This window comes from Pteropus vampyrus, unplaced genomic scaffold, assembly GCF_000151845.1.
Source record: "Pteropus vampyrus isolate Shadow unplaced genomic scaffold, Pvam_2.0 Scaffold489, whole genome shotgun sequence".
Lineage (NCBI taxonomy): Eukaryota > Metazoa > Chordata > Mammalia > Chiroptera > Pteropodidae > Pteropus > Pteropus vampyrus.
The window spans coordinates 167,960-193,171 of record NW_011889270.1 but is presented as its reverse complement, the minus strand read 5'-3'; the positions used below and the strand labels follow the sequence as shown (position 1 = coordinate 193,171).

The 25,212-nt window shown below is 47.6% G+C and overlaps 1 protein-coding gene across 1 annotated transcript in view; it reads right to left on the bottom strand.

Annotated features, from left to right (window-relative positions):
- The window catches only part of SCAPER (S-phase cyclin A associated protein in the ER), a 189,909-nt gene that overhangs the window by 27,982 nt on the left and 136,715 nt on the right, over positions 1-25,212 (bottom strand). Inside the window, exons 25-27 of the mRNA XM_023524721.1 lie at positions 16,567-16,690; positions 9,704-9,936; positions 6,172-6,327 (exon numbers count right to left, since the gene is read on the bottom strand). Of these exons, the coding sequence (XP_023380489.1) occupies positions 6,172-6,327; positions 9,704-9,936; positions 16,567-16,690 (513 nt within the window). The remainder of the gene's footprint in view (positions 1-6,171; positions 6,328-9,703; positions 9,937-16,566; positions 16,691-25,212) is intronic.

The following is a 25,212-nucleotide window of genomic DNA, read 5'->3' as shown; positions in this document are numbered from 1 at the left end:
AATGGGGCTGTGGCACAGGTCAGCGGTACACACCGGCATTTGCTGACTGTCCGTCGACAGCTACTTCCTGAGTTCTTTCTCTGTTTCTGGCCTAGCACTAGGTGCCGGAAGGGGAGCAGTTAGGACTTCGTCTCATTCCTCGGGGAAATGTTTTCATCTGAAGCCATGAGACATCTACACTGGACAAGGGCACTAACGAACTAGAAGTAGACGAACACCAACTAAGACGTATGCGACGGAGGTGCCGCCTCGTCTTTCTGAGGCAAGCGCCCGTTCTGAACTAGATAGGACTGAACTGGGTTCTGGGAGACAGAAGTTAAAGACAGCTAAGGTTTGGGGCCTTAAAATCAGATCAGATGACCGGAATCCTAAGTGGAGCAGGCCGGTCGGGAGGGACAGCCAACTCAGCGAGCAAGCTGGCGAGGCGACGAGTTCGGCCCCTGGCGCTCAGACACGAGTCCCTGGCAGGACGCGTCAGTAGGACTCCCAAGAGGACACGTCTTACCAGCAAGATGGTTTCTGTCTTAACTTTACTTCCTACTGGCTTATCTTTTGTTCTAATTTTTCATCCTTTAAAAAAAAAACAAAACACGTTTGTACTCCTGTAAGCCACCACAAATCTTTTTAGAACAAGGTGGAATAAGATAAATACATGTATAGGAAACAGCATCTTATGCAAGAGGTGAGGTGACACACGTCAGCCCCCGTGTGCCCCGTGAGGGAAGCGTTGTCATAGTCACTTTTACAGTGAGAGGAAATCGGCTTTGGAACGCCAAGGCACCTGCCGTGGGCCACAGCGCTGGGACAGCAGGACCCGCTCTCACGCCGAGCTCCTCCGCAAGGCGTCCCCGAGACCCTGCTCCCAAGGTTGCAGGCTGGCGGGGCTCACCGCCCGTGCATCCGGGACGTGCTCGGCAGCGCTCAGCCTGGCGGGCCTGCACAATGGCCACCCTCCCTCTCGCAGACCCTGTCCCCTGTGGGAGTGGTTGGTCAGTGACGGATGCCCCTACACTTGGCCCTGTGAGGGGGGCCTGGACATGCCCCTCCTCTGGCCTAGAGCATCGTGGACCCACGGCATGATTTATAGCCACGAAGCGGTCACGTTTCTGTCCCTGTCCGTCAACCAAACCTCTACACCAGCCAGATGGATCTCGGGAACGTCTACACGAGCATCTGCCCAGCTGTGAATGCAGACGGCCCCGAGGTTCCTGCTCACAACTCTTCCCACCTCCCACATCTGAGGGGGGTGGACAGTCGCTCTTCCCTGTCGGCGTCAGCAGGACTGCTGAGGGGGCGCCGACCAGGAGCGCTTAGCCCGGGCACGGAAACGGCGCTCAGCAACGTCACCTCCTTTGCTTCTACCCGCCCAATCCCGTAACATCTACTTCACCGCCGTCTCCCAACACCAGCTGGTCTCTTCTCCAAGGACAGTGGCTAACGACAACAAAAGGGTTAGGAGTCCACGGAGAGGACGCCGAGAGATGGGGTGACTATCAATCGAGTATGAGACTGCAGAATAGTGGGGGCACGTTTATCTTCAGGGGAGGTCGACTGTGGCAGGTGGTACTTTTCGAAAATACTTGTGGCAATATTTCTAGTCCAATTGCTGTACTAGAAACCTGACACCTTGCACACAGAGGCGAAGCCTATTTCTCCTCCCGCTGGACCTGGGTGGGATTTCGTGACTGCCTCGATGAAGGGACCTGAGTGGAGGTGACGCTGCACAGCTCCTGAGCTAGGTCACAGAAGGCGACAGGGTTTCCAGCTGCCTCTCTCCCTCGTCAGGACGCTCCTCCTTGGAACCTGCCGCCGTGCTGTGAGGCTGAGCCTACGCAGAGAGCCCCATGGGATGGTCCCCAGGTAAGAGCCCGCGCGAACCCCAGACGTGTGTGAGCAGCACCCAGAGGACTCCGACCTCCAGCCTTCAACTCTTCCGAAGACAGACACCGTGAACAAAGATAAGCCCTCTTCTCCATCATCGTGACAGAAGTCCTGACGCGAAGGTCTGTGAGGTTAACAGACCGTTGTTCAGTGCCACTGAACTTAGGGGTAGCTTGTTACAGAGCCACAATCACCGAAACGGGAGGAGAGGGCAGAGGAGGCCGTGCGGCGGGGTGACCCCGAGTTCGGGGAGCATGGAGTGGACAGGGTGGTCTGGGTGCCATCAGGGAGCAAGAGGGACCTGTGCTGGACGGGGTCGGCATGGACACAGCGGCCACTAAAGCTGCCCGGTGGCAGAAGAGGCTCCCTGCGTGAGCACCGCGTTCTCTGTCCATGGAGACATTCAAAGGTGGTCTGGACGAGGTTACTGAAGAGATTCCAACCTCAATGGAAGACTGGATTGAAGTGAATTTCAGGTCCCTTCCAGTCAAAAGAATGTGACAGCAGCTTCGGTTTGGGGTACGAGGGAGAGAGATGAGGCAGAGGCGATGAGGTCTGGGGCCCACGTGCCGGGGGACGGGTACCCCGTGAAAGGGCAGGCTGTGAGCGGGCTCACAGAATTTCTTTCCTCCCCCTTTCACACCTTGCCCGGGTGCCTGCTAACGACCCCTCCTCCTTCCTGCGGCCCTGAGACCTGATTAACGCTGCCGAATCGGGTTCTTGGTGTGCCACTGCCCTGATCTTAGGCTTGTGATCACAACACTGCCACCACCACATCTCGGTGACTCATTTATGGAGTTCCCACGTGAACTCCACACTGTCATCGCATCGGAACCCCCGACAGTCTGGGAGGCGCTAAAATCGCCACTACGTACATCTCGAAATCCAGCTCACGTAAGTATCCTATTCGTTCTTCGTATTTTCCGGGTGACGTCTTTGAGCACGCTTTCTTCCTTTTTACCTTTTCCTCAACTCTAAAGGTTCCTACCCTTTCCATCTTTCGAGGTTCAGATGAAATTTTACTTGGTCTAAAAAACATCTGCTTTCTTCAGCTAAGCATGGTCTCGCCTCTGAACTCCACCACCGGTGATGCAGTAACCGTAGCCGGGCGCTGTGCCGGCGCCCTGTGTGCCCTCCACCCTCTCGGTCCCTCTCCGTCCTACGCCAGGGATGTTCGGAAGTGCATCTTCTTTCCCCTACTAGCTTACAAGGTTCTTGAGGACAGGACAGATGTCTGAGTCACTTCTGCTTTCTGCCATGTCTAGCACGGGGCCTGGCACAGAGCAAGTGCTACATAAATGTTTGTTTAATGAATGAACGAATAGTTCAGGCAGGCAGAGTCAGAGTTTACCTTTGCGTGGACAAATGGCTTTCAAGCACCCTTAAGCACTTGAGACGCACTCACTCATATCCACATAATTAATGGGCTAACTTACAAATCCTTCTTATCTTTTTATGACACAGGTTTCTAGAGATCTTGGCTAGAACCCATTTTGCTAGTATAGTTTATGGATATGAAAATGACAACCACAAATACATATTATGACAAACTTCTTTTTGTGTAAAAATATTCCAGAATTCAGAAAAGCCTTCACCAACCAGTAAGAATGGCGAGGTTTTAGAAGCTCTTCTGCCCTTTGTGCAGCCACAAGGACTGTCGCCTCCGTCCCTCCCTGCGGATCTGCTGGCTCTCGGCCTTCCTCCTGTGGTGCTAGTGCCGTTAGGAATCTAGTAAACGACGGATTAAGTGAAAGGCCTGTGTTGGCTGCAACTTACGATCACTCATTTCTGTTCTGATCCTATTAGTTCGGCCAAGGAGCCAGCACCTAAGGGGGACAGTGAGCCTCAGCCAAGCGCATCAGTAAAGGCAATGCCCTGAGACTGGAAAACGACCCTTTTCTCTTCTTGTAGGACCAAGAACGGAAAACTGCGAACAGTGAAGGCCAAAGAAATAGGTATTTCTGAAAGTTCTACTACAGACTGTTGAATTTTGTTTCAGTAATTAAGAATTATAGTTTGCGAACGACTCACATTAAAATTCTGGAGTGATCCTAACAAAATCAATCCTTTTACGAGACAATCACGATTTCAATTTTTACTTAAAGAAATGCAAGTTCATTGTTCAAAACGAAAGCCTACTAAAAAAAAAATCAGTTAGTGCTTTTCTCCCCCGTTATCGAAGCAAAGATTAACAGCGTAAATTCTGACACCAAAAGTGTCTTTCAGAAAACCTGGGTAAAAATTAGAAGATTAGGGGCACAAAAGGACAGGCGCACAAAGGCAGACCTGCTGTGATTGCCTCCACAAAGGCCGGGCCACCAGCAGACTAGACTGCAGAGTGTTTACCCAAAGCCCTGGGCCATCGGTTAGGGTACTTAATTATCTCAGGGTCGGCCAGCTCACAAGAGGACATTTTTGAAGGCTCCCCTTTGTCTGTTATTCCTGCTGGTCACAAAAGGGCTTCGGGGGCAATCCTTCCTCGTCGCCCTGGCTCTGTCTTCTCCTGGCATTATGTGAACAACCACCACACCACCTTCCCCCCCACACCGGGCCGTGACCTTGGGCAGCAACTCTCTTTAACAGGGGCAACACGGTGCTTTCAACAGGCCACTGTAGCTTCCAGGTTAGAAATATAATTTCCAGGAAGAAATGGGACGCGGCACGAGATGGTCTGTAACTGTCAGAGGCCAACAATCTAAAGAGGAGAAAAACCCCTCCACTCCTGTGGCCCGGCAGTGTCCAGGAAACATGAGAGACTGAAGGGTGAGGGGAAGGACAGCAGTCGGGGCTCATTCTCCCCAGCTCTTTTCAGAGAAGCAGCTTACACTGACGCCGCTAAGAGTTCCCAGAAAATCTAAGCCAGGAAACCACCTGGACCCTTTCTCAAGAATAATCTGCTTTTGGAGCAAGGCTTCCTACTAGAAATTTGCTGAGTAATTGAGGTTGAAGAAGGAAATTACATTGGGAAAAATTGGATTAAAAGTTCTTAAAAACCAAAAAGAGTTCATCATTGACTTATGTAAAATCAAGTTGCGTACGTACGTAGAAACAATCACGCCTCTCCCCCCGCCCCCAACACACACGGGATGTACATAAACTTTCTAGATATACAGACTTTAGTCTACATGGCTAACCCTTATCCTGGTCTAAGAATAAAGCCCAATTTTCTCTGTGGAGAACTGCTTAGATCCTCTGATTTGGAGACGATACCACCTACCACTAAAAAATGTCAAGTCAGAAATGTGGGAGTCGTTCTAGATTCCTCTTTCCTTTTGCCCCCCACACCACCAAGGTCTGTGCCACCTCCCGTACGTTCATTCTGTCCCCTCCTGTATTTGCCCCTCACTCTTTCTAGGGTCCCTCAGGCCCTAACAGTTCTCGCTTGCATCAGGCGGGAGCCCCCACTGCTCTGCCTGTGGGCTCCGGCCGGTCCGGTTGCTTTTCGGGAGTGATCACGTGTGACAGAAACGTGTCCCTGCTGCTCCCTCTGAGACGATTTCGGGGGCCTCCCACAGCTCCGGTCTGGTCTCCCTTTAAGTCTCCCAAGAGTTAACACCTAGTATGCCACCCCCTGCCACCCCTGACATCACCCTCTCCAACGGCTACATCAAACTGAGCAGGAGACGTTATCTACGCCCAGGTCTCTTGGTTCGGGTTACCCGCAAAGGGGACCCGGGAACAAGGACAGGGTGCGGACTGTTCATTTGTGAGAACGTGCAGCAGGGCAGGACACTTGTCCAGGGTGTGTTAACGGGCAGGTGCCCAGGGGCCTCCAAGGGACTGCTCAGAACACACGGCACTGTCCCGTAGAGGGGCAGAGCGGAGCTCTTACCACCAGTTTTGTGTCAGAGGGCCCTTCCTGGGGGTGTTAAGTCCCCTGCACGTCTAGCCATCGAGCAAGCAGCTTCTTGTCCACAGAGCACCCTTAGGCAGGGAAACTCAAGAAGCCGTTGGCAGGTCACCTCCTGATGGGCGAAAGGCACGGGTCATGACCGCCACCTCGCACAGGGCACGCGAGACGCCCTTTTCCTCAAGTGCATCCCTCCCTCACTCGTCGTCCTGGCCCCTGCACGATCGACCCCGCGGCAGCCCTCCTGGCCCCCCGAGGTGCCCTGCCGCCTCCTCAGCGCGCCGTCCTTCCTGCGCCATCCTCCCTGCGGCCGCTGTGCCGGAGCCATCGGTCTGCAAGTCTGAGCCCGCACGCTTCCCCAGGAAATGAGCCCACGATGGGCAAAATCCAACAGACCCCTCGAAAGTTGAGTCTCGCCCGCCGTCGAGGAGCCGCCTTACCTTCCGGTGACCGCGAAGCAGAGCGAGCACGCGGCCTGCAGGAGTCCCGCGGCGTGCTGCAGCAGCACCGCCACCCTGGGGTCCTCGTCCACGGGGCCTTGCACCGACAGGAAGCAGCCGCAGAGCTTGTCGACCAACCCTACGTTCACCACGTAGCTAGAAGTGGGAGAGGCGTGTGTTATTAACCTGCACGGCCGGCAACCTCCTCACCTTCCAAGGTGAATGTTACCGAACACAGGCTTAGACCCTGCAAACGAGCAAACTACGTGGGTCTGAGTAAAGCATCTCAAGTCCCAATCTCCTGGAGAGTTAGTTCTGAGTAATCAGGAAACGATCCATAAAGAAGACGTAACATTTGTTAACATATATGCACCTGCCTGAGGAGCGCCAAATTATATGCAGCCATCAATGACAAACCTAAGGGAGAAACAGATGGCCCCGCAATGACAGTGGCAGATGTCAGGACCCCACTTACACCAATGGCCAGATCACCCAGACGGAGAGGTGAGACGGGAACACTGGCCTTAAATGACAGATCGGACTGGACGGGCTTAATAGATATGTACAAAACTTTCCGTCCCAAAGCGACAGGACACATATTCTCAAGTGGATACGTAACATTCTCAAGGAGAGACCATATGTTGGGACACGAAACAAGTCCCAACAATAAATTTAAGAAGACGGAAATCATTTCAAGCATATTTTCCATCCTCAGTGATACTGAACTAGAAATCAACCACAAGAACAATGATGGAAAAATCACAAACATGGGGAAATTAAACAACATGCTGCTCAACAATCATCGGGTCAATGAAGAAATGGAAGACATAAAAAAATACATCGAGATAACTGAAAATGAAAATTCGATATACTAAAATCTGTGGCATGCAGCAAAAACAATTTTAAGAGTGACGTTCATAGCGATACAGGACTATCTCAAGAAACAAAAATAATCTCAAGTGAACAATCTAACATTATACTTTAAGGAACTAGAAAAGTCAAAAATGAAGCCAAAAGCTAACAGAAGAAAGGAAATGGTAAAAATGAGAGCAAAAACAGAGACTAAAAGACAAAACATTACAAAGAAAAGAGTGAGTTCTTTGAAAAGATAAAGAAAATGGACAAACCTTTAGCTACACTCAGTAAGGAAAAAAAGAGAAGATTCGGATAACTGAATTAAGAAATAAGAGAGAAGTTACAATAAAACCACATAAGTATAAAGGATCATACAAGAATACGACGACAGGCTAAATGCCAGCAAACTGGACCTAGAAGAACAGACAAATTCCTAGCTCATATAACCGTGATAGATTGAATCACGAAGACGTAGGAAACCTAAACAGACTGAGCACTAGTAAGGAAACAGAAAGAGTAATCAGAAACCTCCTCAAAAAACAAAGTCCAGGACAAGACGGTGTCACCGGTAAATCCTACCACACATTTGAAGATGTAAATCTTTCTCAAACTCTTCTGAAAAACTGAAGAGAAGGAAATGCCCAACGTTACTCTGATCGTGAAGCCAGGCAAGGACGACACAGAGGAAGAAAAGCACAGGCCAAAATCTCTGCCGAACGGAGATGTAAAAATCCTCAACAAAATACCAGCGAATCGAATACAGCAATATGTTAAAAGGATCACGCGCTACCATCAAGTGGGGGTCATTCCAGGGATGCAAGGACAGTGCAACATCTGCAAGTCAATGACGGCAACACGCCACGTGAACAAAGGATCAAAATCCCAGGGTCCATTGGACACCGGCTGGCTGAGGAGAGAGAAGCGACATCCGCCAGGGCGGTGTGCCCTGCTCCCGCTCTGCCGCAGGGGACAGGCTGGAGGACGGAGCAAGGCCCGTGCTGGAACTCTCTGGAACTCTCGCTCCCGGTTTTACAACGCTGCAGACATCGACTGCCGAGAACGCCCAGGTGGCAGCAGGGAGGAAAAGGAGGTTTCCGGCCGGGTCCTGTCTGAGAAGGTGAAATGAGGCTTGGAGAGACTCGAACGTGCTCCCTGCGTGTCAGCAGGCGGATGGAGGGGCGGTTTGGGGTCCCGCACACGGGCAGCATCCAGGCGGCCGGCGACACGTCGTCCACGCGAGAACAACGTTCGCCAGCGCGGCAGGATCCGCTCTGCGGTGCCGCGGGGGCCGCTCGTGTCTTCACCGTCGTTTGCTTCGGCAGGTTACCAGTTGTTTCTTTCCTTCCTCCTTCACAAAGGATCTGGCACGTGTGACAATACACGTGCACACGGACGCACGTGGTCCTGGAAGCCCGTGGCGGCGCGCTGGAGCAGCACGGGGCCTTCCGCCGCGTCACAGCCGAGGCGCGTGGCCGAGACGCCCGGCCGGCGAGAACGCAGGGCTGAGGGACGCTGCTGGGACAGCACGGCGTTCGTCAGCAAAGGGCAGGCTCTCCAGAAAGACACGAGGAAACGGCACGGGAACTGGCAACTGAGAGAAAGGCCAGGGAGGGCAGCAGTCGAGGGCTGGGTGACAAACGGTTGTGGACACACAGGGCCTAGCAGTCGCCAGCAATAAATACGCCTGGGTCAGAGGGCAGACGGAACGGATGAGGGACGCAGCCACGAAGGCTAAGAAGGGCGCTGGCTGAAACAACTGTTCCCAAGAAAGCGCTTCAAGCGGCCAGAGGACATTCGGGGGCGGCGAAAGCAGCACGTGCAGAGCAGGCCACGCCAGGGATCCCGCCGGCCCACAGCGCCTCGGACGGCGACGGACCGTGGGGCCTGGAAGCCAGAGATCAGTGCCGGTCGCGGAGGGGCTGCGGACAGGTGGGACCGGTAACTGATTCACACCACACAGAACCCTGATGTGAGACTGAATGTCCCGATCCCAGACTCACAAAGGAAAAAGAGTTCACGGGTCAAAGCAGGAGTAAATCTCCCTGCAGAGAGGACGACTCCGGAGGAAGGCGGCATTGACCTCGAACAGCTGTCAGGAACTGCCGCGTCTGCGCGATGGGGAGAAGCGTGGACAGTCCAGCCAGACCCGTGTTCCGGTCTCCACTCCCTGCTCTCGAACTTGCTCATTACATGACCTTGGGCAAAGCGCTTAGCCCTTCCGAGCGATTTCCTCCCCTGCGAAGTCTGAACTACAAATCCTCCGCTCTCGAGGCTGCAACGCCTCCACGATACGTCGCACGGAAGGATGCTCCAGAAGGAGCAGCTATTACTGCTGCTTTCATGCTGAACCGAATGCATGACCAGAGGTGACCTAAGATAGGGAATTCTCAGGAATTCTTTGAGTTGGAAGGAGTTGATAGCAACCAAGTTATAAAAGCCTGGACACTACATGTTCTAATGCTGAATACCTAAATATCAAGAATGACAGGGCGGGGCTAACTATATTCCTCTTCATTAATACGATTTTCCTTCTCTCTACAATATGGGGCGTATTCCCCGCCAGGAATTTGTGGGGGCTTTTGTGAGGACCATGCCACTACGTGGGCCCTGAGATTTAACTTAGTAGAACTTAATTTTTTAACAAAAAGAAAAGTTTTAAGAAATCTAGTAATTTTACCTGATGAGGTCCTGAACTCGACTGTTAAAAGCATCACCTTGTGAGGGTTTGTTTTTCATTTCCTGTGCTGCTATTTTTGGTATAGCTGGCCGGCTGCTTCCATTCGGTCGATTAGCCATCAGGCAGCCAAGAACCACAGCACTGACTTTGAGAAGTCCAGTTGTCAAGCCTTCAAAAACTTGCTTATTTGCATTTCTCCCCAAAATAGCATTATTTTCATCTGGAACATAAACCTAGATGGGAAAAAATATGGTAATTATGTTTCAGCAAATAGTTCTGAAGTTCCAGAGGTGGCTAATAGTTCTGAACGTTCCAGTCTGGTCATGAGGTCGGACTGCTCTGCCCGTGCTCACTAGGTGACCTGGGGCAGGTGACTGATTCCAAGCTCCTGGTCCCTCGTTTACAGAATAGGGTAATGACGGTCCTGAAATCACAGGGTTCTCACGAGGACTCACCGAGCTGACACGTATAAAATGTTTAGCTGTGCCCACGTACACAGTAAGTGCTCAATAAATACTATTCAACCAAATAAATTATCTTTAAAATCTGTATGAACTCAGAAAACCGATTCGTAAACTGACACCATTGTTTCTTGTTAAAGTGAATTTTTAAAATATCAAATCCAAATTCCTCTGTTAGGATGAAATCTGCATTTATTACAAAGTGGCAAAGTAGTTTTCCTAACACATAGGGTCGCATTCAGCTCCCTGTGTGGAGAACGCAGGAAGCAGCGCGGTCGGTCGAGGCAGGGGCCGGGTGCCGGGCCCTGGGTTCGGGTTCTGGCTCTGCAGCTCGATGACGTCAGACGTGTGCCTTAACTGCCCCGTCTCAGTCTCCTCAATTGTGAAATGAGGGTCACTGCGGTACTCGATGACTCGGCGGATGACAGTTCTCAGAACAATGCGTGGCACTGACGTGAGCCCTGCTGACCATCGGGAGTGAACGCCACTGTGACCCGGCAGCAGCCCTCAATGAGAAGCGTGACCAGGCGTCGACGCCCAGGCCTCCATAACCAGGCAGGAGCTCTGCGCCTGGGCTGCTCAAGTACTCGCTCTCCGCAGGGAGAGCAGGGGCTCCTGCTGACGCCCTCACTACCACGGAAGGGGCAGAGACCGTAAGCTGAGGGTGGGAGAGGTGGGCTGGATGACACAGGCGAAAGGTGAAGTACCAATTAGTAGTCACGAAACAGTCACGGGGACTCAGAGCATCATCGCACAGGGTACACAGTCCATATTACTGCAATGGCTGTGTGTAGTGCCAGATGGGTGCTGGAGTGAACTGGGGGGATCACTTCATGGATTGTGTAAATGTCTAACTTTTTGAAATTTAAAATTTAAAAAATGCTGCCAAAAAGTAAATACATAGATAAGTGTATCACAGTCTGGATGTGGCCACAGCTAGAAACAAACCCTGGGTGAGGGGCCCCACTGCGCACGGCTGAGCAGAGGCCCGGCTTCTCCACCGGGATGCCCGACCGTCGGCTTTCGCCCGCCCGTCCTCCCGAACCCGCGTCCTCCGCCCTGCAGGGTCTCGACCTGTCCTGCCCACGTTCTCACAGGTTCACAGGAGCAGGCGGCTGCCTGTCTCAGCGTCTAAGATAGAGATTACACGTCATCGTTTTTTTATATGATTTCCGTATGGCCGTACCTGGTGTCCTCATGTCCTGAGTAACTTTGGCTCAATCTCCTGTCTTCAGTCCTTTCTTCTAGAAACACTTTGTACTGATTTTCATCATCGAGTATTTCAATTAAAACACTATTCTTGTGTATTTGACAACCTTTCATTTGTCTAGAAGTATTTTATCCAATAATCGCATCTTTTAAGGATACAGTTGAGATCAATCACAAGTTAATGTCACCTATTTAATGGAGGGACGGAGGGTGCCCTGCCGCCCTGCCCTGAGGGTCACTCAGACTCAGACTCTGCTGTACGAACAGCTGTAACAAGGAGGGGTTCGCCGGTTTAGGAACAGAAAGAACAGTAGAAAAAAGGAAAGTGGTGGCCATTTAGAGGCAGGCAGGGGCAAATGTGACACTGACTGTGGAAGCACAAGGAAAGCTGGATCCAGAGTACAGAAGGCACTGCAACGTACCCGTCACGTTATCCACACCGGACTCGCTCACCTGCTAATTTCCTCTGACATTATTTTCTATCAATTGGAGTAACTGCTTATGCTCAAAATGACAACCTTAAGGTATCAAGAAGAGGCTAAGTTCTGTGCCACACTTACCCGGGGTTGGGGAGGCGGAGAAGGAAGGGTGAAAACGAACGGTTGTTCGTTTGGCACGATGCCAGGCACTTAGGCGTTTTCCTTGTATGGCCACATTTAATTTTTACAGATTAATAAATCAAAGTTCAGAGATATCAAGCAACATGCCCAAGTTTCACGATTAGTTAGTGCAAGAGCTGGGGCCCGACCTCAGTTTATCGGACTCTAAAGGTCACGTGCTTTCTCTCAGCCCATACCGACTTTTGCCCACTGCGCTTCTAAGAGAAACTTGTGTCTCTGGTGGCGGGATGTGAAAATCGGTCATGGGTCAAACAGTGCCTTTCTGATGTCTCTTCCATTAAAATAAAAAAGCGGGGTGGCGGGGAGGATTTCAGAAGAACTCTATTCTTGGCCAAAGGGCAAGAAAATATTATATTTAGGAGTTGCTGGGATAATTCTGGGTGAAACATACTGTAAATGTGGTCTGAGAACCAAATATCACTTCTTCGTCAGCCCCAAGAAAATCAAGCTCCAGGTAAAGTAAATCAGATATATTTTGTACTACTCATATTCTCTGTGCATCGCTGACAGCTCTCGATTTACCATTTAATCGGGCCTTTCTGCTTAATTTTAGAAATTCCACTTTGGCAGTTTTTCCTAGAGTAAACACAAACTGGAAAACTCTGACAATTGGAGCTGCACAGAAGACGCTGGCGGCCTGCGGGTCCCGCTGCCCTGAACTGTCCTCTCCTCCTTCACTCCGATCCCCTACTCCCGACAGTCTAAGCCTCACATTCAATTCACCTGCCTCCTCATATTTTCCCACAGGATTTTGTTTCTAATTGCCTCATTTGGTACTGATCCTTCCACTGCCGAGAGTAAGAGTGTTCTTTTGCTTATTTCACCCAGAAAAAAATGTCAAAACTGCCTGAATTAAGGCAAGGAGGGGCTTATCTTCAGTGAGACAAAAAAGTTCTTTCTAGTCTTCAAAACGAAGATTTGATAAAAAAGGAACTTTAAGGGCCCACCTACCCTGCGAAGGGCATTCCATTCAGGGCGGCACTGTGCCGCTGGCCTTCATCTACCTGCATGTCACTGTTACTCGCCAGAGGCAAACTAACGTGTCAGCAGCCTGCTCTTTGGGGACACAGAGCAGGTGAAATGCACACCTGGAGCTGACATGTGCTTACAGACCCACGCTCGAGGCAGAGCTCCCTCCCGGCACAGCTGCTGGGCCAGGCGCACATTGCGAGTTGAAGGAAGGGCCTGTCCTTGAGGGAAGGTGCGCCAGCAACGACCCCTCTCCCTCTGCCCACAGCCCTGGTCGAAGGCACATCTGGCTCCTGGAACGCATGCCCTCCGGGAGTGGGTGGCCTGTGGAGGGCGGGGCAGGCTACCTTCCCAGCAGGCAAGAGGGCTTGGAATGACCACCTGCTGGTGTGCACCAAGCCCGCCTGGGAGAAACAGAACTACGCAGCTTTCGGCATCCCTGATCTGTCGCTCCGGAGGCAGAAAGCTAAACCACAGTCTCTCGTCCCTGGATAGAAGGTGTTTCCTTTAGCGTATTTTAGAACACAATGGTATCGTCATCATCTTATTCTTAGAGTAGCAGCAAATTACAATTTGATTTCAGGTACCTATTCTTATGATACAATTTCCCCTTCCTCTTCAAAGATATTTCACCTTCTTAAGATATTTCATTCAATTTTAGGTCCAGCAAGAGCCTTAGAATGTTTTTTTTTTCATCTTGCATCTGAGGAACCCATGGTCCAGAGGAGAAGGAAGCCAGCAGGGCTGCAGTAAGTGCTGTGCTGCTTCCCTGGATCCACTCCACGGAGAAGCCCAGTATCTGCAGGACCAGTCTTGAGGCAACGTGCTTTAGCAAAATTAAATTAAGTCATCGCCATTCTAAACAGACAAGGTCACACTCTTCCCCTACCACCTCCTACCACTGAAGTGGTTTCAAAAACTTTCTACACTGTTTTTTTTTTGCAAGACAGAAGGATGCTTTTATTAGTAGTATAAATCCATCCTTCTGTAACATGATTCCACCAGAGAAAATTAACTTGGTAATCACGGTAATTCTACCCAGTTTAGTTTTCAGCAGTGTGAACTTGGGTTCACCTATTTTTAAGTTGTACAGTGTATTTGCAATGGTCAGAATACGAGTCGAGTTCACTGAGAACCAAGAATACACTGTTTACAAAGCCCCTGTCAAGGGAGAGCATTTAGGGGAAGAAAAGGCCAGAAAGAGTTGAAGGGCTCCAGCAGCAGATGTGGATTTCTACACCGTGATCACTATTTTATTTCTTCTACTCAAACTGTCATTAAATAGACCACTGACGTTTTATAAAACATCTATGCTCATGTTATTTTATACATAAAAACAGAACTCATGACTGATATTTACCCCGATGATTTACTTGGCTTAAAAGTATAAGAAGAAATTGCACAGGAATGCCTAATAGTTTTCCAACATTATGTTTTTAAAATTCTAAGAAGAATTTTAAAAAGGCCATCTGTCCCAAATATTGTTACCTTTTCTAATATATTTATGCCTTCCAGTCTGTTTATATATTTTGTGCAGATGAATCCTAATTAATATCATTTTAGCAAACTTTACAATGCATGTCTTAGTAGTCACAATGCCTGTAAATTTGTTATAAACGTTGAATTGTATTATTCTTCTGCTAAAAAAAAAAAAAAACCCTGGAGAGGGAGGAGGGGAAGGGAGAGGGGAAAATTCATAAAATGTTAAAATAAATAAATAAAATGTTAAAAAAAATTAAAAACAAACCTGGAAGGGCATGGGGTTTAGTTTTTATTGTTCACTTGTTATTCTGAAACACTTTCAAACCACCGGATCTTGGAAAAGCAGTGGTGCCCCCTTCACCCAGCACCCCTGCTGCTCACGGCTCACAAAACCGCAGCAGTTACTGAGAGCAGAAACTAAGGCTGAGCCAATAAACGAACTGTTCCGTAGGCCTTCCCTGAATTTCCCAATTTTCCTACCACTGTCTTTTTTTCTGGTCTAGGATCACACATTACATGGAACGGTCGGATCCCCTCAGTCTCCTTCCGTCTGTGACAGTTCCCCAATCTTCCCCGGTCTTTCATGACAGTGACACCTTTGAAAAGTATCAGTCGGTTTATGTATAGAACGTCCCTCCACTGGGCTTTGGCAGACTCTGATGAATCTGTGATTTGCTATCTCTGTGGCCTGCGCAAGCCAGTCTTTCTGGAACTTACAATTCCTCATCTGTAAAATGGGGCAATAATACTGACGTTATGTTTTAAAAAAGAAATGAGGTGATACGTATCAAAATGCTGGGGATATAAGGCCATGCAACAAACGCGAAGTCATTCCTCCTCATCCCTGCCTTTCAGCGATTTCTGATAGATTTCGGTGCTAAAATGTCTCGCCCATATTTTAATGCCTTCTTTTATAGATAAAACCACATACAATTTAGTCCTCAAATGCTGACCCTGTGCCATCGCTGATAACAGTCATTGCTGTACTGTGGAACAGGTGTAGGTCCCTCCCTGCCAGGGTGCCTATCAGGACTTCATCACTCCCTTCCGATTTCCAGCTTGAGACTGTGGCCGTCCATTTATTCACAAACACATTCATTAACGACGTACTGAACATACTAAGTGTCAGGCCTGCATTAGCATCTCGGAGACAACGATAAATCCTTGTTGATTTTATGGCCAGTGGGGGAAGGACAAGTAAGTAGTTAATGACAACTCAGTGTGATCGTCTATGAAAGATGTGACTGCCAGGAGCGCATCAGGAGAGCACCTAACCTGGACCTGGGGAAAGCAGGCGGGGGACGGTTCACAAAGAAGGTGCCATCGTGCCTGGGTCGAGGTCTGCAGAATGCGCAGACATCAAACCGATGGATGAGGAAAGAGAGCAAAAGGCAGGCAGGTGAGGGAGAGTTATGGGAACTACGTGCTGAGTCAAAGCAAATCGGCTCTGAGAAGTAAACCTCCTGCGCTGTAAACCTAGGGCCTGAGGGCGATTCTGCGTGCCGATATCGCAGGGGCTCAGAAACGGCACCGGGAAATTCTCGGCCCCAGGGCTGTGTTCTGAGACGGCGGGGTGACAGACCTAACCCTCCGGAATCACTGAGCTGACCTATTTTGACATCTGCGAACTGAAGTGAAACTTAAGGCTACGCCTGGCTGGCTGTCCCCATTTCAAAAGTAAAACTGACGGAGGAGTTTCTCACTTAACAAACAGTCGATGGCCATCGAAATGCCTTTCAAACTGACCCCTTAACTGAGCTGGAAGAGAGGGGCCGAGGCATCGCCCCCAGCCTTCGTCCCTTCCATGGTGCTTAACCCCGTGGCCTCAATGGTTTGGCTTAGAGTCCACCCGATTCCAAAGCCCCCGTCTAACCGTCAACCTGGGATCTTGGCAAGTGTTAGAAGTAGATTAGCCACTCAGTATTGGAATTTAGGAGAATCCGCTATGAGATTTTCAAATTAAGAGGTTTCTCTGCCAGTCCCTATTTTACTCTCCCACTCATCTTCACCTTTTTTTTTTTTACCTAGGGAGTAAATAAGCTGAATTCTCCTTAAGTTTTCTCCATAGGAAATATTTCTCAAACCTTAACAGCTTCTAACTCAAAGCACTAGTGTTACGTACCGTCAACTGGTGTATCAGGAGGTCCATTAAGAAGGTAATCTTGTTACTGAACAGAACATCAGTGCAGGTTTCCGAACAGTTATTGCAGGTGAGGTTGTAAACGTTGACTGCACTGCAGAGAGACCTGACAGAAGGAGAAAAACACCATTCATAAAACCTGAGCAGCTCTCTAAACAATTTAAAATACATAAAACGAATGGTACAAAGCAACGGGCACAGGATGGAAAACACTCTGAAAACCAAGCCAAGTATTACTGGGTGCAAGTCCCGGGGGGTAGATTAAAAAGTTCATCACTTTTATCCAAAGCCCAGTGTTCATCTGCACCTAACACTTGCCTGTTATTCACGTCTTAGGTGCAGCAGCAAACAGAAACACACTTACCCGTCTACCTGACAACGTCTTCGTAATCTAAGATTAGACGTTGCCGAGGAACTCTGGGGTCTAGAAGTCTTTGAATGGTGCCCAGAAAGGTGTCTGTCAGAGCTCCTGCTGCCAGGTCTCCTGGTGCAGGGGAGGGGAGGTGTGGGACAGGGCCTGTGAGGAGAAGCTGGAGGCCTCCCACGGAGGCTCGAGCCCAGGGCTCTGGAGGGGAGCTGCCCGGCTGGGGGACCATGGGGACGTGAGCCGGGCGCCTCAGCACAGGGACCAAGAGACAACAGGCCGACGTGAGACTGACCGAAGCAGGATGCTGCTCCTGGGGACTGAAAACAGGTATATCCCCGCTCGGGAGAAACTCGGGAGCAACAAACGCAGCGGGGCACCTTCTGCGTGCTTTGGAGACTGATTCAAACCTGCGCTGCCCAAGTGGCACATCTGATGGAATCTGCCACTTAGGCCCCATGTGAAATGTGCCAATTCGATCTCTGACCACCAGTCCTCTAGCACAGTGATTCTGAAAGTGCATCCAGAGACCAGGAGCATCGGTATCATGTGGGAACTTTTTCGGGAATGCAAATTCTCAGGCTCCTCTCCAAATCTACACAACATGAACTCTGGGGGCGCTCCTCAGTGGTTCTAGCTGCAACAGACTCTACAGGCGGCTCCGATGCACCGTCCAGTGGGAGAGCTGCCGCGCTGGAACAGGGGTCCCGTGGCTCCCCCGCAGTCTGAGCGTGGGAATCCCTGAAGACCTGTAAGCGCAGACGCTGCCCACGTTGCTCCCCAAGAGACGCCGGCCGCGGTGGGCGGGCTCCAGCCTTGGGCTTGTTCCAGCAGCTCCTGGGCGACTCCAACGCGCGGCAGGGCGGAGGGGGAGGGCCCGAGAGCGGCACTTGCTATTTATACTTTTTATTTAAATTTTTTTTTTACTGGAGGTTTTCACCTTTTAACGGTTTCTAAGAATTCTCTCGTTGTAAATATAACAAAGGTTCTTAATAGTTTTCCAATTTACCTACTGTCTCTCATTTCGCTTACATTATTTTTAAGGTATTTTGCTATGTGTGGAAGCTACGTAATTGTAGGTAGTCTACCAATTCTTTCCCTTGTAATTCCTTCCCTTCCTTATACCCTTTAAAAACCTCACTATGGCAGCTAACTATACAGGTGTCCCCAACCATTTGGATTTATTTTCTCTCGGATTAGCACTGTGTGGCAATTTTATGGTTTTATAATTTGCTATCAAATCATTAAAAAATCTATTTTGGTATGAGGCAGAAGTCTAAATTTATTCCACACTCCAAAAATGTTAGCGAACAATCCACCTTTTCTCTACTTCTGGTTTGAAAATCCACCTTTATCATAATATGCAGGCTACAGCCCCTGGTTTCCTAGTCTAACTGATACTTTTGTCAAGCATGTGCCCGCACCGCACTGCTTTGTGTGCTGGAGCTTTACAGTAGGGTTAACTAACATATAAAGTTACAGATCCCTAAAGACGTAAAAATGAGGGTAGCGCATCAGACGTGTGGAAACTTATAGCTTTATAATTGTATCCTACTTTACCTTTGGTTTTGACAAATAATTTATATGGCCTTGATTTTTAATTTCTATTTTTGTTTCATTCAATACAATCCCTATAACTTACCTAAAATCTATTGTGGACTATCACAAGGTGTAAAGAGACATACACAGGAAAAGCAAACAACACTTGGTGAGATCAGCACTACTGCCCTGCGTTTTAGATGAAAGAAAATGCATTTGCTGGTAAAGTATGGAATGGAATCTGCATCTATAGGACCTTATGCTCACAAAACTCCCCCAAGAAATTTCTACAAAGCAGCTCCTTTCCAGTGAGAAAGAACCGCAGTGGGGGTTGGGGCGAGTGGGGGGCTTTGGGCCAGGAAAAACTCGTCCACTCAGTCAAACCTGTTGGAAAGACAACCTGTTTGAAGAGCACCTGTCTCGGAAAGCTCCCTTCTGTGAACCCGGCCTGGGTGGTCTGCACCAGCAGCCCTCCCTGTAATTTAACCCTCGAATGGCTGGAAGGGCTCTCATAACACCAGAGAGCCCCAGCTTTTAAAAATTATCTTCTCGAAAGACATTAAAATCTTACTGTCCATCCTGTCACAAGCACACTGCGACTGGGTTGAGATAAAGGTTTTCTGCCCCAAATAATCATGGCTACACGAGTGAGTCTCATGTCACTTAAGTCTTCTCCTTGAAAATGTTTTCTTTGAAAAAGAGAGGAGAGAAAAGACATCACGAAACTGGGTATTTTGGCAATAAGTACAGGAACGTATTTTCATACAAAAAGGACGTAATAGGTGTAGTACACCTCGGATATTAAGATTAGTACTTAATATATTATAAACTAGCTAAACAGAGAAGTCCAATTTGGCTGCAGCCTAAGAGGGTTTGATAATATAACATATGTAGTAAGTACATAATTTATGCCCAGATGCAGTTTGCAGTAGTTAAGACTCATCAGGAAACGCGGTTTACCAAAATCTACTGTCTTACACTGGTGTCAAGGGAGCAGAAATTTAAAAACTGCCGTGGGTATTTAAAAACCAGAGCCCCAATACATACTGTAATTTACTAAGGACATTTGTTTTGCATTAAACATTTAGTAAATGGCATCTAGTTTATTTGCATTATCATTCTCAAATTAAACTTTTTGTAAAGCTCCAAACTAAAATCCCTTCTACAGATATCGTCAAAAGAACCATCCGAAGTTGGGGAGATCTAACTCCAGTTAGAATTCTATGTTAACTACGTCTCAGTAAAAACACAATTTTAGTCACTGTGGCTTCTTTGTGAAACGTGCTCTTTTAAAAGCAAATAAATTTGTTATAAAACCTCAGTGATGAATACTGATGGGGCTAACTTACAGAACGGGGACCGTGGTCCAGGCCGAGCCCTGCGGCAGTGGCCCGCCTGGAAGCTGCCGTGCCAGCTCTCGTGGCTGAAGCGTGAGACGCGCATGGAACCACTGAGCGCTGCACTCTACTACACAGCTACTGTCACTTACTCCCAGGCGAGGTCCCTGGCGATCCACCCCTTCTGGAGCCCTCGTACCGTGAAGCACAGAGCTGGCTGCACACAGAGCTGTCCAATGAAGCGACAGCTGTTTCAAGCAGAATATACGAGAATGTACAGCTCTGGAATATATTAACACATGAATTAACCAGATTTTCCACTATTCTACTTTTTTAAACACTCATTAGAATGAAGAGGTAGGAGCCCCGCCCCCTACTTAAACATAAAATATCTTGTGAATTCATATTGATATTTCAGATCTTTTCTTGGGGACAGAAGAATGATGCAGAAAATTTAACGGGGAAGAGATTATTCAGTTTTGACATTTTTGTGAGCACAGAGAAGGCGAACTTGTGGCAGAGTTCGGGAGACGGTGTTTTTGCAGTGAACAGTAACACGTCTGCGTCAGTGTGAGCGCTAGTTGAGGACGGTTTCCCCCACTGGCACCGTGATGACCAGCGCGGGCGCACGGCCCTGGCCTTGCCTCCCCTGCCATGCTTGTGACGTGGGGACACTTAGGCGGGGAAGCCAATACCTGGGAAGCGCAAACCTCAGCTCGAAACCTCAGCTCAAGACCGGGTCTTCAAGGAATGGTAACAATGCTGCCGACCAGCCAGTCTTCACTGAGGGGATGCAAATTATATGGACCCTACGCTTCATTTGCATCAAAACTCCATGGAACAATCACAAATGATGATTGCACTGTATATCGTATACCACAATGTAACATTTTAATAACATCACATTTTTAAATAAAACGATTTTCCTCCTTGTAAGGACACCTCAGAAAAAAGGAGTAAGAAATCTTCACCTAGGAGTGTCATTTTAAAGGTTTTTATTTAATTGGCGAATTTGGTACAATCAGAATAGGCAATTTTATTATTCCACAGAAACACATTCTAATTTTAGATGGGAAACCATACGTACTTTAAGCACCAACCTAATAAGACTTTCTGCATTTCCTAAAATTAACCTCCCACTGAGAAGGGTTATGTTTCAAAGATTACAGTAATATATTTAAGGATATAGAGGAACATCAAATTAAAACACTAAATTTTAAACTCTCGTGTTAAACGCTATTCTGTCTAATAACAAGACGGTTACGATTAGTAAGTTCAGATATATTCTTAAATAGGATCTGGTTACGTAATTTTAAATTCACAATCAAACATGTTGGCTCTGGAGAAGACCCCAGGTGGTTTGCAGTGTTAAACGGCAGATTAAAGTCGATTAAAGTCGACACAACTAATTTCTTTACTTTAATCTTATTAGTGGTACGACAGCTGTCAACTGTAACCATCTCTGTGCAGCCTTTTGAGCCATAAACAAAATGCCGCAATATGTCAACTGGAGAAGAGTATTTATCAATTACTATGGCTAATTAGCCTGCAAACAGTTTTGTGCTTTTATTGTCTAGGGGAAAGTTATTCACTTTTTGTAAACCTTGATCTAAAAACAGATATTCAAAATTATATTAAAACTAAGCCTGCCTAGAAATAAGAAATTGTTTATTAACAATGGATTGTATTCTAAATTTCACCTACCATTTTATTAACATTTATTGAGGGCCTATGACATAGCAGACACGTGGGATGGCACCCGGTGTCCAAGTCCGTAATTCCACATCTGTTACTGATGGGAAGTAAATCCTAAGATAAATTTATTCATATTTGCCACCTGATTTTAAGTTGTGAAAGTAACATGGAGATGTTATAGTTCTTTTTTAGACTTCACTGCTCTATCGTCCCTGAACATTTTCTCTCAGACGTACAAGTGGTTACGAGCGGTTTTGGTTCATCTTTTCCGGTTTGTTACATCGCTTCTTCTTATCCCTCTTTGACCCTGGTAGGTGGGAAAAATGATTCCACGACCATTTCCTGTACCCACGCCAATAAACCACTACAAAAAAACTAAAGTAAAAACCTAAAACCAATCAATCAAACAACACCTCCCCCATCAAAAGTAAAAACATGAACAAATTCACAATTAAGAAAAAACAGTAACTCTTAGGGATCGCGACAGTAATTTTTTAAAGAGATTAATGAAACGATATTTCATTTTTATTAAATAGTGAAAGTTCAATGTTCATATATGAGGAAGTATAGCCATCACTGCCCTGTAAGTACCAGCTTCGGAAGGTGCCTATCTGATGACTGATGATAAAGCACTCGGTCTTTCTAAGCCTTAGCTTCTTCCTTTACGTACTGTGACTAATTAGTGAAGACATGCCAAAGACTCTGTTAAATAAAGGGAATGTATTTATACGACAGTTTTACTACTCTCGCGTTTCTGATAATGCTAGCTGTTTTGCTGGGGTTCAGAACAACTCCTTTGCAAAAGGTTTTCTCTCACTCATGCCCACAGTACTGAGCCAAGTGCTATGTACTTGGCAATAAAAGTCTATTAAGTGACTGAATTCCTCTGTGTTTGGTTAAAATAGAATAAGCACCAGGGCTTAAACGAAGACAGTGGCAGCAATGGCAGGAAGCTGAGTGAATCAAATGGATGTGAACTCTTCTCCCTGAAATTGGAATAAGGAATAAATACCTTTCACTTTTCCCTGAGTTAGTCATTTTTGCCAATTCACGCATACCTAAATGTTTTAGATATTATTCTGACAGTGCTCTAACATTTTCCTTGTTACTAGAACACCTGTGTTCTAGTCACACCAAAATGCTTCCACGTCCCTGAGCACTTCCTGCTATTTATTTCAGGCCTCCGCGGCCTCATGCACGCTGTGCTCGCTGATGACCTGCTCGTCTGGCTGACTCTGGATCTACTCTGCAGGTCCTCAAACGTCCCCATTTCGCCCTAACATCGATGAGATGCTGCAGAGACATCACTCTTGTTTACAGTAATCAGCCAACGGTGAAACTGGTCTCATCATATGTTGTTTCGCTTAGGGTTGCAGAATCTACCGACCACGTAGAGTGAGGAGTCGCTGCTCATTAAAATCTAGTACTTGGGGGGCTGGGAGAGAGGGGTGAAGGGTTAAAGAGGTACAAATCAGTAGCTGAGAGATGGTCACGGGGCTGGGGAGCACACATGGGGAATGCAGTCAGCAGTAACATGACGGCTGTGTGGAGAGCCACAGGGTGACAGAGTCATCGAGGGGATCATTTCATAAACCCTATAAATGTCTAACCAATGTACTGTATACCTGAAACTAATAATAAAATAAAATGAAATGCTAGAAAACCCCTTGGCTCAGGTGCTGTGTCCTCCAGCCCCTCTGGCAGCTAACCATGTCCCCCCACCCCGCCATGCCAGCCTCTACCCGGCACACACTTCCACACTTGCACTTTGCATGCTGTACTAAATGGCTTCTCTCCCGGTTCAGCTCACCTGCTAACGAGCTGGCCCCGAGGGTGCTGACAGTGCTTTATTAATCCACGACTCCACTGCCCAGCACACAGCTCTCAATAAGGGTTGTGCCTACACGCTAGGTGACGTGTGGAAATGCGTGATGACATATTTGCTTGTCACAATGACAGGGAGGGCGAGGATATTTAATGGGTGTTTAATGGTGCTTAGGGGGCCAAAGGGTGTTACACACCTTGCGGTATGCAAGACAATCCTGCATTATGCCCGAAAGGCCACTGGTGTCCCTTCCACACCACGACGATTCACGATGCCCTTCACACACATTAGCATTTGATCTTTACAACAACCCCGAGAGACGGAAATCTTTTCCCTGCTTCCCAGATGAAAAATACTACAGCTCAATGAGGTTCGCAGAAACAGGTCTTACATCAAACACCGGCAAAGCTGGTATTTGAACTCTACTGCTCTGACGGTTGCCCAGCTGACTTTAACACATTAAGTAGTGTATCGTAGCCCTTTCTTTCTAATTTTAAATACAGCTATTTTTTTGAGAATATCATGCTAAGTGAAATAAGTCAGATGGAAAAGTCAAGACCCATATGACTTCATTCACATGTGGTATATTAAACGGAAAGCAACAAACGATCAAAGAAGACAAACGAAGAAACAGAAATCATAGGCACAGACACAGTATGGTGGTGACCGGAGGGAAAGGCAGGGCGGGCAGATAAGGGTAAAGGCGTCAAATACATGGTGATGGAAGGAGATCTGATTTTCTGTGGTGAACACACCATGCAATAGAAAGAGGATGTATTATTGAACTGTACACTTAAAACCTACATAATTTCATTAGACAATATCGCTCTAATGAATTTAATAAAATTTTAAAAAAGAAAAAAATACCGATATTTATGGACCGATTCTAAAAACTAACCAAGTGGGAAAGTGAGTATGTTTACAGAAATATATTTTAATCTAAAATTCATTATATGTTAGGCTGCGGAACGTACATGGAAAATACACTATAATCTTCATCCTACGTAGGTGCTTCTCAAGAATCCAAGTCCAAAAGGTGGCAAGAGAAGAGAGGTTGCAAAGTTAGGAAAGTGCTACATAATCCATAATTCTGGAAGGGCTGTAGAGTGTTTTAAGACTGCGCTGTTACAATGTCTAACACCACAGGACCTGGCCACAAGCTCTACATCAATCCTGTAATGAACTGACACTTGCCCCACTGAAATACATTGCTGATTTTATAAAGGAAATAAATAAGAAAATTGGGTTCACTTAGTAGAAATTGTCTTGACAATCATCTTTACTGGAATGCAGCAATTTGAAAAAGCGAGAGTGACCCTATTTACGTAAACTCGCATGTCAATGCAGAGAACTATTTCTAACGGATTCCGATTTTCAGTAAGGCAATCACCTGACAGCTAGGCTCAATAAAAACAATTCCTGGGAGAAGGCATGAGCGTAAAGGAAATGGCAAGCAAGCCTCAGCCAGGTTGTGAGTAGTGTTCCAGGGGTGATTTAACAATGACCGTCCGAGTGAAAGGTTTTCTTAAGCAGATAGGTAACCAGAAATTTTCAACCAAATAAATACTACTTCAGAGCTTTCTACAGAGAAAGTGAATGCATCAACCTAGACTGTGCTACGAAAAAAGTTTCCAAACTGGTAACTTTCATTAGAAAACGTGAATCCAACATCTTCCAGTGCAATTACAGCAAACAACAACCCCACTGAGAATGGAGTTGCACCTTTTTTATTGGGTGAGACAGGGGATGAAGAGATGATAAAATGCTCTGGAACTTGCACCAGGAACTCGTCGTGCTTTGGGGGAGATGTCATACTACGGAGACAGCGCCTGGCCTCTCTGAGAGGAACGAAACTGCAATTCCACGAA